Genomic DNA, 12,993 nt, shown 5'->3' on the forward strand with positions numbered 1-12,993 from the left:
GCTTTGACTTAATTCTCAAAATTTTGACTTCAGTCGTCAACCTTTCATTTACTTTATTCTCAGAAATGTAACTTTAGTCTTGAAATTCTTACTCTAATCTCAAACTGTTTAACTTTATTCGCAAAATGTTATTTTGAATATACCCTAAAAATTTCAACTGTATTCTCAAACTGCACCTTGGAGTTAATTTGAATCCTCAAAATGCAGACTTTATTCTTGAAATTATGTCTCAAATATTAAAAATTTGACTTTTTAAAATGTATTTATTAGTTTTAATTGTCATTACACCAACCCCTTCAGAGTGTAACCAAAGACTAGCCATTTCATCTGCACCTCTGTTCCACCTCTATTCCTCCATCCCTCCCATTCCTCCCTCCACCATTTGCCCCCTCAATCATCTCAATCATCTGAGGTGATTTGAGGTTCTTTACCAGGGTGAAGATACCTAACATGGGAAGCATGTGTGTTTTTGCGTGTGTGTGTATGGAGCAGGTTTGGCCGGCTGCAATGTTGAAGGACTCTATAGAGTTGAGGCAGAGTGTGAGAGTGTGGAGCGAACTGTGCTGACAGTCGGGGAATGCTTTGGGTTGTAGGGACATGGAGGGCGTCTGGTCAGTATGTGTGCCCATTACAACTGGGGATGCATTGCATTCCCTCACCATCCATCTGTTAGCAGCAGCACTTAGAATATCCTATATGTTTTGCACTACTTGCAACTCCTTTCCTTTGTTTTTGTTTTTTTTCTTTCTGCCCGCACAGCTTTAGCTTTAGCCGAATGACCTTGTTACACACTTTTTTTCCCATGACTGTATGAATTAGGTGATACATGCTGGCTTTACCCTGTACCTTTTCAACTAATCATGGGGCAGGGGAAGCGGGGGTCTCGAGTAGTAGAAAGCAGGATCACCCTGCCCTTGAGGGGATAACCCGTCTGTCATTGACACACCCCAATTTCTTCTGTTTTTCATTTTTCAAAGCCATGAAGCAGACTAGTCTATTCTCATGGCTTCGTATCCTTCTTGTGAAAACAGGCTGCATACTTTCCATATAGGCCCACTGACAGATGGCCCTCGGTCAGAGTGCCTGTAAAGCAACAGCGTTTTCCAGGGGTGGGATCTTTACATTTCTCTCTTTTTATATATTTATATATGTTTTTTTCAGGATTTAGGGTTATTCTTGGGGCACAAAACTCATATTCGCAGCCGCAGTTGCCTTCCCTCCCTTGTTCTTGCTTATTTTGTGTTCCTCATCACATGCCTGATTTTTTTCTTTTTGTTTTGAATATCATCACCCAGCACTCTGTGACCTTGATTGTGCATGAGAGTGTGTTTATAAAATGGTAAAGGAATCTTTGTCCTACAGTGCAATGTCATATAACTATAAATATAAAGGGTGTGCGTGTGTGTGCGTGTGTGTGTGTGTGTGTGTGTGTGTGTGTGTACGCGTGCATTCATGTGTTGAGATGGTGCAGCAGGCTTGTTGGAGGCGCCTGCTTGTTTACAGAGCTATCTCGGCAGTTTGTGTTTGTTTGGAGCTGTGTGATAGAACGCAGGTCTCTGATAATAGAGTCTCTCTCTCCCCCTTCTCTCAATTCTGCTCCTCACCCATTTTTTTTTCTTCTTTGCACTGCAGCTGTTTTTGGTAAGCTTGGTTTACTTTTCATCCAAAACGTTAAGTCAAATACAGAGTGTACCCCTATCCCAAACACAACCAGGGAATATTATGGTATGCTAATGCTGTGTTTACATTCTCTGTTCAGCATAGCGGGTAACATAACAGAAACAGAAAAAAAATGGGTTAAGCAATGAAGTTTCACACCAGGAGGAGCAAAGTTTTACCCCGTTCTGAACTGAGATCTTGGCCAGGTTCTTTTTGCAGGGTCAGCTTACCTCGGTCGACCTTTTCACACTGCCTGACAACTATGCCGGTGTGAAGATAAAACTTTGTAGGAGCAGAAGAATTCCAGCAACACTTGTGAAAGCAATAAGAACAATCGCTAAAACTTACGACGTTCGGCAAACGGCCTTCATAAAAGGAATTATCAGGAAATCAAGAAGTTCCTTATGGAAGGCCGTGTGCCAAAACGCGTTTCATCAGTCCATGCACCTTACTAAGAGGTAAAGATGTCCTGGACCACCAGCTCTAAAAGTTTATCTTTCTTCCTTTCTCCATCTGCAGGGGCAGTACCAGCCTTCAGACCTTCTGTGCCCAGAAACCTACGTCTGGGTGCCTATAGAGCAATGCCTACCCAGCCTGGAGAATAGCCGCTATGCCCGCTTCAACCAAGACCCTGATGCAGGTACAACCATGCAAAACAACACTCCACTGTTATTATTCTGGATAGTATAGCATAAGTCATCTGACATCTGAAACTAAAGAAAGAAAATCTTTGTTCAGGATCCATACTGTTCTGTTCATTTCATTTCCACCGCTAACACACTGACCTGCCTGTGTCAGTTAACTCTTGGATCCTTCATCCTGCCTCCAGGCCGTTCTGGATGAACCTGTGAACCCCGTGTTACGATTTGATCTGGTTCCGCTGTGATGGTGTGTTGAAATCCCTGGGCTTGCTACAAGATAGCGTGCGGTCACTGAACCGGGGTCAGCAGAGTGCCGGCAGCTCTGATCGCACCCTCTTCTCTCTTCTCTTTCTCGTTCAGTGTGGTCAGAACAGAGCTAACACTGTCATTACAAAAGGGCCATGTTGCTATTAAATGAATGAATAATGATATCAGCGGTAATAGACCGCATGCAGAAGTTAGACTGGCAGACGCCCGCTGCCTGAACAGGAGGGAGGGGAGATAGTGGAGGGACGCAGGGGAGGGAGTCTGTGAGAGAGTCGGAGAGAGCTGAAAAGTCAGGGGTAGAACGTGCAAAGCTGCAGAAAGAGCTAGAGTTTTTTTTTTTTTTTCTGTCTCCCCATTTGTTAATTTCTCTTCCTCCTCTCTCTCCCCAGCTCTGCTCTGTCGACTCTGCAGTTCTCTGCTGTGCTCTAGGTGGTTTAGGGGAATCTGCAGTAAAACTCCAGCAGCTCTTACCTAAACCAAACTGAGAGAGCTTGCATCACACAGCTCTGTGCGCTATCAGGGTGATTTAGGGAAGAGATGACCGGAGTTTGAATGCGTATGTGTCAGACAGAGTGCATAATGTGTGTTTTAGCAGAACGCTTGTTTGTACATGGGTATGTGCACTTCCCCATGTGAGCTGGGGGGGTATAGCAAGCTCTTGCAACCTCAGTGGCTGACATTACAGGGAACCAGCTATCCCCTGTTTACACTTCCCCATTAATCCGCATCACCAGACAGGCACAATGGACAGGAAAGCTGGAGATGCATGTGCTTTGGAGGGAAGGGGACGGAGGAGTGTGTCAGTTCCAGAACTCCAAGTCTTAAATGGGAAAGATTTACCGATAGACTGTAAGAAGGAGTACGAGACATGACGGGACAAGAATTTGAGATGCCAAAATAGATAAGAGTGGAGCTAAGTGTCACGGAGAAATAGTAAGACCGGTAGGATGGAGGGTGAGAGCGGGAGTAACAGGAGAAGAACAGATGAAGGCAGAGATGGAGGGACATGTTGTCATATAAATAATTTTACAGCGATGGGAAGCAAAAGGGAGGGAGGCTGGTAGTGTTTGCTGGCGCTGGAAAAGAGAGGTAAAAGGAGGGGAGGCGGATTGACGAAGAGGTGGAGAGGGAAAGAGCGAGATATATATGTGCAGAAAGAGCCAGAGACAGACAGTGCTCTATTATTCTGTCAGAGTGAGGTCATATTTGGACTTGGTGCCATACAGGGAGGTAAAAACCAACACACACAGACACATGCACACTGGGGAGTTCAACTGCAAAGGCGGGAAAAAAAAAATCCACTGCCACTCATGCCCCTCTCCCCTGTCCCCCTCTAATTCTCAGGCGCTATCAGGTTGCGTGATGAGGCAACGTTTTTGAGCACTGGCTAACCCATCTAAGACAAACCAAGAAATTGAATTAGGATTTTCTTCAGCAACCTCTTAGACTACACGTTTTTCAGTAGCTGGTGAGGCTTTTGTTGTTAAGCGGCGGGGGAAAGCACCACACCCAGGACAGGCGAGGGAATTTGAAGGACAATTACTAGACTGGTCATTTACAACATGGCCATTAACAGCTTAGCCAGTGGTAGGTCTCACCTTTTCCTGTCAATCACAGCCGTAATCCCTGAGTAGGCACAAATTACTGATGACAAAGTGATGAAGTTAGGAGTTTTCAGACTGTGGTTGGAGTGTGTGTGTGTGTGTGTGTGTGTGTGTGTGAGTGTCTGGGTGTGTGGGTGTGCAAGTCAGTGTGTGTTTTGTGTGTCTTCGGCTCTTGTGGTGCCTCTGTTCCTGCTTGGACTGTTGATCTTGGACAGGAACGGACATTATTTCAGGGCCTGACTTTCTGTGTTAAACTGCAGTGCCAGTACATTTCAGCGCTAGCTAGCTTGAGCGTTAGCTCCCAAGGTCGTGGCCAAGTTGTGGGGGTTTGGACTGCGGCTAAAGATGGCCCCTGCCAGACTAGCAGTGGTGATGGTGGTGGTGTGGAAGTTGTAGCCTTCTCCAGAAATACGTACAGCCTGGTCAATCAGCAGGTCAGCTTGGTCTGTGCGACCGCCAGGATCGCAGCGTGGCACACTGCTGAGGCTTGTGGCCCTGCCCTAATTGGCAGCTTGTCAACATGTGGCTTGTTTTAGGGCTAAATAAAGACATGTTGCTCTGTGTTTTTGAATTAGTCTGTGACACCAACACTGTGGTGGAAGCTCTGTGGTCTGAGCCAGTCGCTGGGGAAGCCCTGTGTCCAGCACAGTTTGCTGCATGCAGCGTCGTGGAAACCTACTACTGTCCATCTTTTAAGGAATAACTAACTATTACAGTCACTGCTGGATCCCCTGTGTAAGCAATGATTCCTTTTTGATTGCCTTTACACTCATTTAGCTGCGGTGGCCCACCACAGATGGAATAATGAAAAATCTAAATACAATGAAAATTCATCATCTGGCCTTATTACTCACCCCACCCAAAAATAACAATACAGCTACAATTACAGCACAGTTGTGCATATACAGAGTCATGACATAAATGTGTGCACTTATACACTCCACACACCTAGTGGACCAAATCTTGGAACTGGCCCAGGTGTGAACCTCAGTCTAAGAACCAAAGTTACCTCCACCCTTCATTTACAAAAAAAAAAAAAAAAAATCTACACAAAATGCTGTTTAAGACACTGTGAGTTTCACCAAATTCCCCAGCTGTCACCCCATCAATCCAACACAGGCTTGTTGTAAGCCTAGAGGTCCTCGCCTCACCCTCGGGTGATAGAGAAGGACACAGGGTGTTGGCTCAAGTTGTCAGGGTGACCGGGTTACAGAGCTGTCCTAATGAAGTGTGTGAGGAGTGCTAATCTAAAGTTTACACAACCCTGTCCAGTGCAGACTCACACTGATTGCATGTCTGTTGCTGACACATTGAGGGCCTCTTTGTAGCCCCACAAAAATGTACATAATACACACATACACACACACACACTCACTCACACATAAATTCTGCACAGCACATATGTACTGTCTCTCACACACATTGACACACTCAGTCATAATCAGTGTTTGCCTGACAGAGAAACAGAGAAGTAGGGGCATTGCCCTCTCAGCAGGATAAACACTCGTAAAAAGTGTGTGACATGAGTAGTCACTCCCTGTACCTCAAGTGCCTCCAGCAGACGCAAACCCAGACACACAAACCTACATGTTTCACACACACACATCCATCAAGCTGTGTTTAGGCCAGTTTTTACCTCTTCATTTAAGTGTCCACCCTGTACCCATTTGTCCACCCTGATCTCAGCATTTATAGATCTGCATTGGAGAGTCTGTCCACATACTGCTCAGGTCGCTGGAACACTAGACAGTGGTGTCAAATTTGCATGAATTCCACATGAATCAAGCACAGATAAAAAAAAAAAACGCCAATTATACTTGCATTACCTGAAACAGAGTCTCCTCTCAGACAATTCATGGTGTCCAAACTGGGGGATGAGGTGGCGTGCAAACCTCCTCAGTTTGTCTGTCTCACGTTGTCTTCATCAGTGCAACATCGTCTAACAGGATTTGCATTTTTGTGTTACATTTTTGGAGAGGTGCATGTAAACTACAGCAGCAGCCTCTATGGGCTACACAGGAGCCACAGACGCTATGGATTCGTTTTTTAGTATAAAGTGGCTTTCAATGTAGTCTGTCTGTGCTTTTGTGTGTGTTTGTGCTCTGGTGTGTTTGTGCATGTGTGGCTACTGTAGCCAGGTCAAGTGGTGCCAAGACATTAGGTGGTGGAAAGAGGCAACAAAGGAAGAAGGCTCCTCTACTTTTACAAGCCCCAGTCTGACAGCACCGACCCTTTACATGCAGCCCCTCTGCCTTCTTCTCCATTTGTCTACCTTTATACACGCTTTCCGTTTATACACCTCCTTTCTTTTCTGTCAGTGTATCTGTCTCTTTAAACCCTGCTGTCAAAGTCACTCACTGCTCTCCACCAGGCTCTCTTTCTTCTTAAACTGGCTCTTCCTTAATGCACCCATCTGGAGTGGCGGAGTAAGGGATATCACTCCTCTCCCAAATCCCTTTGTCAGATTGTAGGAGGTAGAAGTGGTTAGCCGGGATGTCTTTTAAACATAAGATACATTATTTTTTCTGTATTTGTTGCACTTTGACTGCAGCAAAAGTACCTTTATAGATCCTTATAGTGAAATCCTCCTCTCCGTTGCCCCAGTCCACAGGGAGGTCAAAATGCATGGTAGGGATTCAGTGTCTTTCTCAACGCCGCTTTAGCAGGGCGGATGCTTGCTAACACAGGCACTTGAATCAAGGTCTTCCAGTCAAAGAATGATCTTAGACACTACACTGCCATCTTGCCCTTTTTCTTTTCATGCAAGAAAGTCTTTTTGCTTTGCAACATTGGGTCATAGGAAGTGGTCTTATCCAAGGACTAACCCTATGGCCTGCCATTGACGTGTGTCCGGTATTAAGAAAGTGTTTCGAAAGCTGCAGATGGATGGGAAGGGACAGAGGAGCGTGGCGGGGTGTCAAGGCCCCTCGATTCGGCCCTGACCCTCTAACTCCCAGACCGACCCTCTCCACTCCTCTTCCCGCCGACCCTTGAACCCCGACCTGAAGGGCTATGACCTCGGAGCGCTGTGTCAGTGGACGTCCGGTGGGTCTGACAGGAAGAGGGTCTGGAGCCTCTCAGAATGAAGAGGGAGGAAGGGATGGCTGCATGAAGGCAGTGAGGACGAAAGGGAAAGGGGTAAATGAGTGTTTATGTGAGGAGCGGATGTTTAGATTGTCTTGAGTAAGAGAGAGAGATAGTGTCTTGCGCCTCCTCTGCAAGCTCTGCTCAGTGTTACTGTAGAGGTTAAGAGACCATCTAAAAGCCCCATGCTGCTATCCACTTTTGTTTGAAAAGTGTTTGCTGCTTAATTTGCCTCTTCACAAGGGCACAGTGAGGCTTTACACCACCGACACACACTTTGGAATGGACAAGTGTAACTTTGGTTAACTCTTGTGTAACTGTAGGACGTCAAACCGTGATGCAGAAACTTAAGGGGACATTTTGTGCGCTGACAGAAACTGCTGAAGACAGCCCAAGCTATTTAGGGACCACAGAAAATTTAAACAATGTCTTTGTCATCCCATCAGGACACAAATACTTTATGGAACAAAAAAATTAGGATCATGTGTAAATTACATAACATGTTTACATCTCTTGAAACCCATTTCCCCACATGGTGATGTTTAACATATTGCTGATTTTCCTTATTTGAAAGTTTATGCTTGTGTAATGCATCTTCCAATTTTGTGACTCAGCATTTTTCAAAGTGAGGAAAACACCAAGGCTGGGGCATTACTGAGCAGGGGAATTAAGCTAATAAATAAAACATTAAGCCACAGTGTGGATTGAAAATCTCAGCTGGAATATGAAAATATCTTCAGAGAGGTGGGGAGCGTGAGAGCTCAGAAGCCTTGAGGCTTCATACAGAGTTACTCTCTCTGTATACCCAGTGGAAACAGCAAAAAGTTAGAGATCTGAAAAATAAAGACCGAACAAAGGAATGAACCAAGTCCTTAGTGGTAATGTGCTTGCATCTATTCATTCATCTGCTTTGCTTCTCTGGAAATGTTATTGTGAGTCAGAAGTCACAGTGGTACATGAATAACTTGGATGCAGTCCCAGAGTCACAGATTATCATTGTCTCTCTCATTTGCTCTCTACCCATGTGACAGTTTGAATTTTCTGATTCAAGGCTGCCTTTGGGGCTGCCGTCCTGAATTTGCCATCACCTGGAGCGATCATATTTTGTACTACAGCCTAAACTGTTTTGATCAATCACAAAGTAAAAAGCAGATAGCAAAGAGTTGCTTCACTCGTGTGGGCACATTTTAACAAGGTTCTGACCACATCCAGCCCACAAAGTGTCCAGACGGAGTGCTTGATGCCTGTGTGCTGCAGACGCCGTCTCAGGAGAAACCGCTCTCAGCACCACAAATTTCAAAATTTGAATGGTCAAATGAATTGCTGTGTCAGTGTGCTGTCAGCCGCAACATCTGGCACAGGGGAAAACCTTTGTTTATAGCATCACGTTGTAGTTTAGCATTTTTCATCTGTGTTGTCTTGCGTTCCTCGTTGATTCCTCTGTCTCATCTTGCCCCAAATCCCCAGGTGGTCTGCAGGGAGAGGATTTGTTGGTTCTTCGGTGAATATCAGGAATTCAACACATACACTCGCACACACCACCTGAGTGCTCAGCTGGAAACCACATGGGTGTAGTCATGGGAGGGGTAGCGATGGTTGGGAGGCTCTGCAGTTTATTAATATCAAAACTCACTCCCTTCGGTATGACTCATGTCGCCATGAGCCTGGTGGGATAGTCCACTCCACCTCACAGCGTAGCTAGGAGCTATCTATTTACTTTCTGCCTGCTTCCTCTCAGCCAGGCCAGTTCAGGACTATCCTGTCTTTTCCACTTTCTGAAAGTCCAACTGCTATTGAAAGGACAATGCAATGCCCTTTTTTACGCTGACCTAAAATCCCACTACCATCCAGGTCTTCAGCTCAGTTTCACCAGTTTAACTGGCTTTTCAGTGGCACCTTCTAGACAATGCAACAGTCCCGGGTCATTATGGACTTCACCTCCAAGTGACAGATATAAAAACGGGTCACACATTCATTTGCGACCTGCATAAGGCACAGTGATGCAAGACATGCTCTGCATTTTAGGCAGGCGATCCTAACCTCACTGTAACATTAACCTATGTAATATGACAAATTATCCATAAATGACCACTCTTTGTGTTGAACTCTTGACTTAAATTCATGGTGTGTTTCAGTCAGGTCAGGAGATGGTGACACCACTTAACCTGGACGTGTACCATGCGTACAAAGCTTCTGCTAATGTGTCCCCCACGTTTTTAGAGGGTAATACCAGGTTAAAAAAAAAAACAACAACAAAAAAAAACGTATAAAACCCTCCTGCTTGGTGTAAAAGTGGTATAATTGGATGAAGTGTTTTGTGTGAAATATGTAGGGGGACTTGTAGATATTAAGCTAACATTGTTTGTTAGAGTAACGGCACCTTCGATTTGCTGCTTTCACCAAAAATGACATGTGGCCTGCACTGCAATATTCCTTCGACCTTAGAACAATCATGTTATAGCAAAGTGCTCTGAAATGAAATAGAGTAAGAGCTAAGAAGAGAGACTGAATTGTTTTTTAAGAGACCACTTAGCGTATATAGCATTCAGTGGGGAGTGGGTGATGTGAGGTACTTGTTAAATATATGATTTTTCAGTCTGCCACGGAAGATTGGAAGCCACTGTGTGCATGTGTGTGCCCACAGGCATCCATGCCTATATGCAGCGTATTTGGGTGGGTTAGCCTGTCTCAGCTGATACTACACTTCACTGCCTACCCCTGCATGTCCTCTGAGATTGTTGGCGCCGCTGTGGGCAACTTGGCTGAGTCTCACACTCCTGGAGGCAGCAGTTTTAGTGTCAGAATGAGGGGTCATCATTTTTCACCCTATTTTCCACCCAACTCTCCAGAGGACCATTCTTAGCTGCTGAACATGCATGCTTTGAATGTTGCGGTGTTTTCACTGGTCTGATGGGAACTGGCAGAGTTTATGACACGGGGCCTAATGAGATGCTGTGTTTGACAAGCCAGCAGGGAGCGAGGCCCCGTAAACAAGGCCAGCTAACTAGCCGACTAACGCACCACCGTGACTTCAGTTTTAGGGCAAGAGGGACTTGGTGCTAGTGGAAAAGGGCTTTATTCGTCTCCAACCACTTCTCGGAATAGTTTAGTATCCTTGCCAGCCAAAGTCAGTCAGAGGTTAACTTGTATGAGCGAGGGAAAATGAGGACAGCACGGTCTGAAACTAGCACCTGACCCACTGCCAAATGTGGGTAGATTGTGTCAGTGTAGGGTGAACAGAGCCAATTTACCAGACATAGTTGTGTAGAAATCAAACTGCCAAAAACACAACAACAAAACATTTAAGTTCACATGATTACAAAATGAAAGAATAGCAGACTTAAAATCCCACAAGTTATGTGCATTTGTTAGGCTACCCTGATTGGCTGTGTTTGCGGTCTGCTTTCATCGCCAGTCCAAATACATGCTAGAGTGGAAATGTAACATGACCTAATATGTTTCTGTGAGACGATGAGGATGTACAGAAGAGCAAAGGAGAAGATGATGGCAGGCTTTCAGAGGCTGAGGAAGGTGACAGCCACTAATAGCACTGTCTGTGTATCAAGTCTAACAGTTCCTGAATCCCAGTACCGGGTGTCGGGTTCTGTCACTTGGTCCATTTTCTATTCATATACACTGTTTATATTATATATATACTGTTTATATTTATATAGGCTGTTTATAGTTTTTTTTTAAATATTTATTATATATATATACTGTTTATATTTATATAGACTGTTTATATTTATTCATATATACTATTTATAGTGATACATACTGTTTATACTTATACATATTGTTTATATTCATATATACTGTTTATACTTATATATCTTATTTTTTATATATATTTACACTTCTTTTTTTTTTTTTTTTTTACCTTGCTTTATTTATTTATTTAGGCTTATACCGGGACCTGAGTCCTAATTTCGTACCACTAACATGTAAATGTGAGCTGGTATGACAATAAAGTTCCTTGAATCCTTGAATCCTAATACTCCAAGTGACAAATGTTCTAAGTTTTATTAGAGATGTTGTTGATCTTCTCTATCTAGCCCTGTCACGGATAAAGAATAAAGACAAAGCGTTTACATTACTATCGTTTCTACATTTGATTACATTGTCCAACCGGTTTCATCTTATTTTTTTATTTTTGCAAATGTGTTAAACAAAGCGTGCGGCAGTTTTCATTTTCATATTGTGTGTGGGGAAAAAAAACCTGTGTCTGGTAAAATGCCCAAGAGTTTGGTCATTTTTTTTTTTTTTCCATCCAGCAGACATAGCGGCAGTCTCAAAAAAAAGATATTTTCAGACGCTGTGACTGTGTGCTTGATATTATCTTGTCCGCATGCCTGTCTCTGTCCAGGGGATTCACGGGTGCTGAAGGATGTGGGGAGAACTCTGGTGCTATACAGACGGACGGTCATGCCCTACGCAGCCTACAGCTGCAAACGCAAGGGCTCCAGCGACCAGACGGAGGTGGAGCAGTACGCCAACTTGGTGGGCCAAGTCTGCGCCGAAAGGATCTTGCTGTACCGCGCCTGAACCTTCAGTCCGCGCCGCGCCGCCCCACCTTTTCATATAAAAGCACCACCTCCAATATGTCTGTCTATCTGCCTGTTTGTCTGTCTGTCTGTCTGTCTCCCTGCTGTTTGTGCACTCTACAGCTTCACCCCGTAGCCTCACCATGCTTAGCTCTACACAAACCGAAACAATACAGTAGCCACTGAATATGTACTGTATCTATGTACCCATAAATCCACTGGCCTGCTTGATCAATTACATCTCATATTTCATGTTTGGTAGAATCCATTTTTATTATCATTTAACCCAACGACACAGTTTAGTTGATGTGTATCCCTTTGCTTGAATAGACACAAATACATTGGTCACAGAGAACAGCCCTTTGAATGTTATTTTGATATAATGCTGTCATTGCTTCTGCTTCATCTTCTTTTTTTCAATTCTCAACACTGTATGTTGATGGAGAGATTATATTGTAAAAGAAACTAACCACACGCAGGTGATAGTTGTCCTCTGTGCTGATGTGAGATCAGATTGAGCTCAACGTTGCCAACTTGAAGAGCATGTTCCCCACTGAATGTCTGCTGGTATCGAATAAGCATGGAAGAAGATTTTTGTCTTTCATTTTACATCCCCCAAAAATCAAGACTCTCATATTAAACCTCTGTGATAAAGACGTGTGACAGTGGGTTTCCGTGAAGCAAAAATTTCACTCTTTCAGTGTTCATGTTTGTTACACTTATAGCTTTATTTGCTCCGCTTTTCTTATTGTGTTATTTTTTGTTAAACCAAATAAAGTGATTGTATATTCCCTGCTTGGAATCTTGTGGTTTTCTTTTGCATGCAAATCAGTGTCAGAGGGCTTTTGGGAATGAGACAGTAACGTGTTGAGAGCCTTGTATACTGGCACAAACGAGTCTAAATTTGGAGGTACACTAAGCTTTATGTCTGCCCAATACATGCCACACTCACAGATAGGCACGTTCATTGGTGTGGTGGGGCTTGTTTGTGTTGGGTCAGGCGACAGGTGTCAGATATATGAGCTTGCACAACATGAATGCAAATGGCCCTTGGCCCTCCAGCAGTGTCAACAGCAGCTCTCAGCCACGGCAGGGCTCGGCCGGGCCGGGAGAGAGCTGACGTCAGCAGGCAGCGTCCAGGAGTCAGCGAGAGCCCGGGCAGGCCCACCAAGCTTTATTAAAGTGAACATCCAC

General features: G+C 44.4%; 1 protein-coding gene across 3 annotated transcripts in view; it reads left to right on the top strand.

The window, feature by feature from the left end:
- ate1 (arginyltransferase 1) overlaps positions 1 to 12,594 on the top strand; it is a 69,418-nt gene extending 56,824 nt beyond the window's left edge. For all 3 annotated transcript variants that reach the window (XM_030070292.1, XM_030070294.1, XM_030070293.1), the window contains 2 exons: positions 2,179 to 2,299; positions 11,622 to 12,594. In XM_030070292.1, the coding sequence (XP_029926152.1) occupies positions 2,179 to 2,299; positions 11,622 to 11,800 (300 nt within the window). In that variant the 3' untranslated portion in view covers positions 11,801 to 12,594. The remainder of the gene's footprint in view (positions 1 to 2,178; positions 2,300 to 11,621) is intronic.
- Positions 12,595 to 12,993: the final 399 nt, after the last annotated feature.

This window comes from Myripristis murdjan, chromosome 15, assembly GCF_902150065.1.
Source record: "Myripristis murdjan chromosome 15, fMyrMur1.1, whole genome shotgun sequence".
NCBI lineage: Eukaryota > Metazoa > Chordata > Actinopteri > Holocentriformes > Holocentridae > Myripristis > Myripristis murdjan.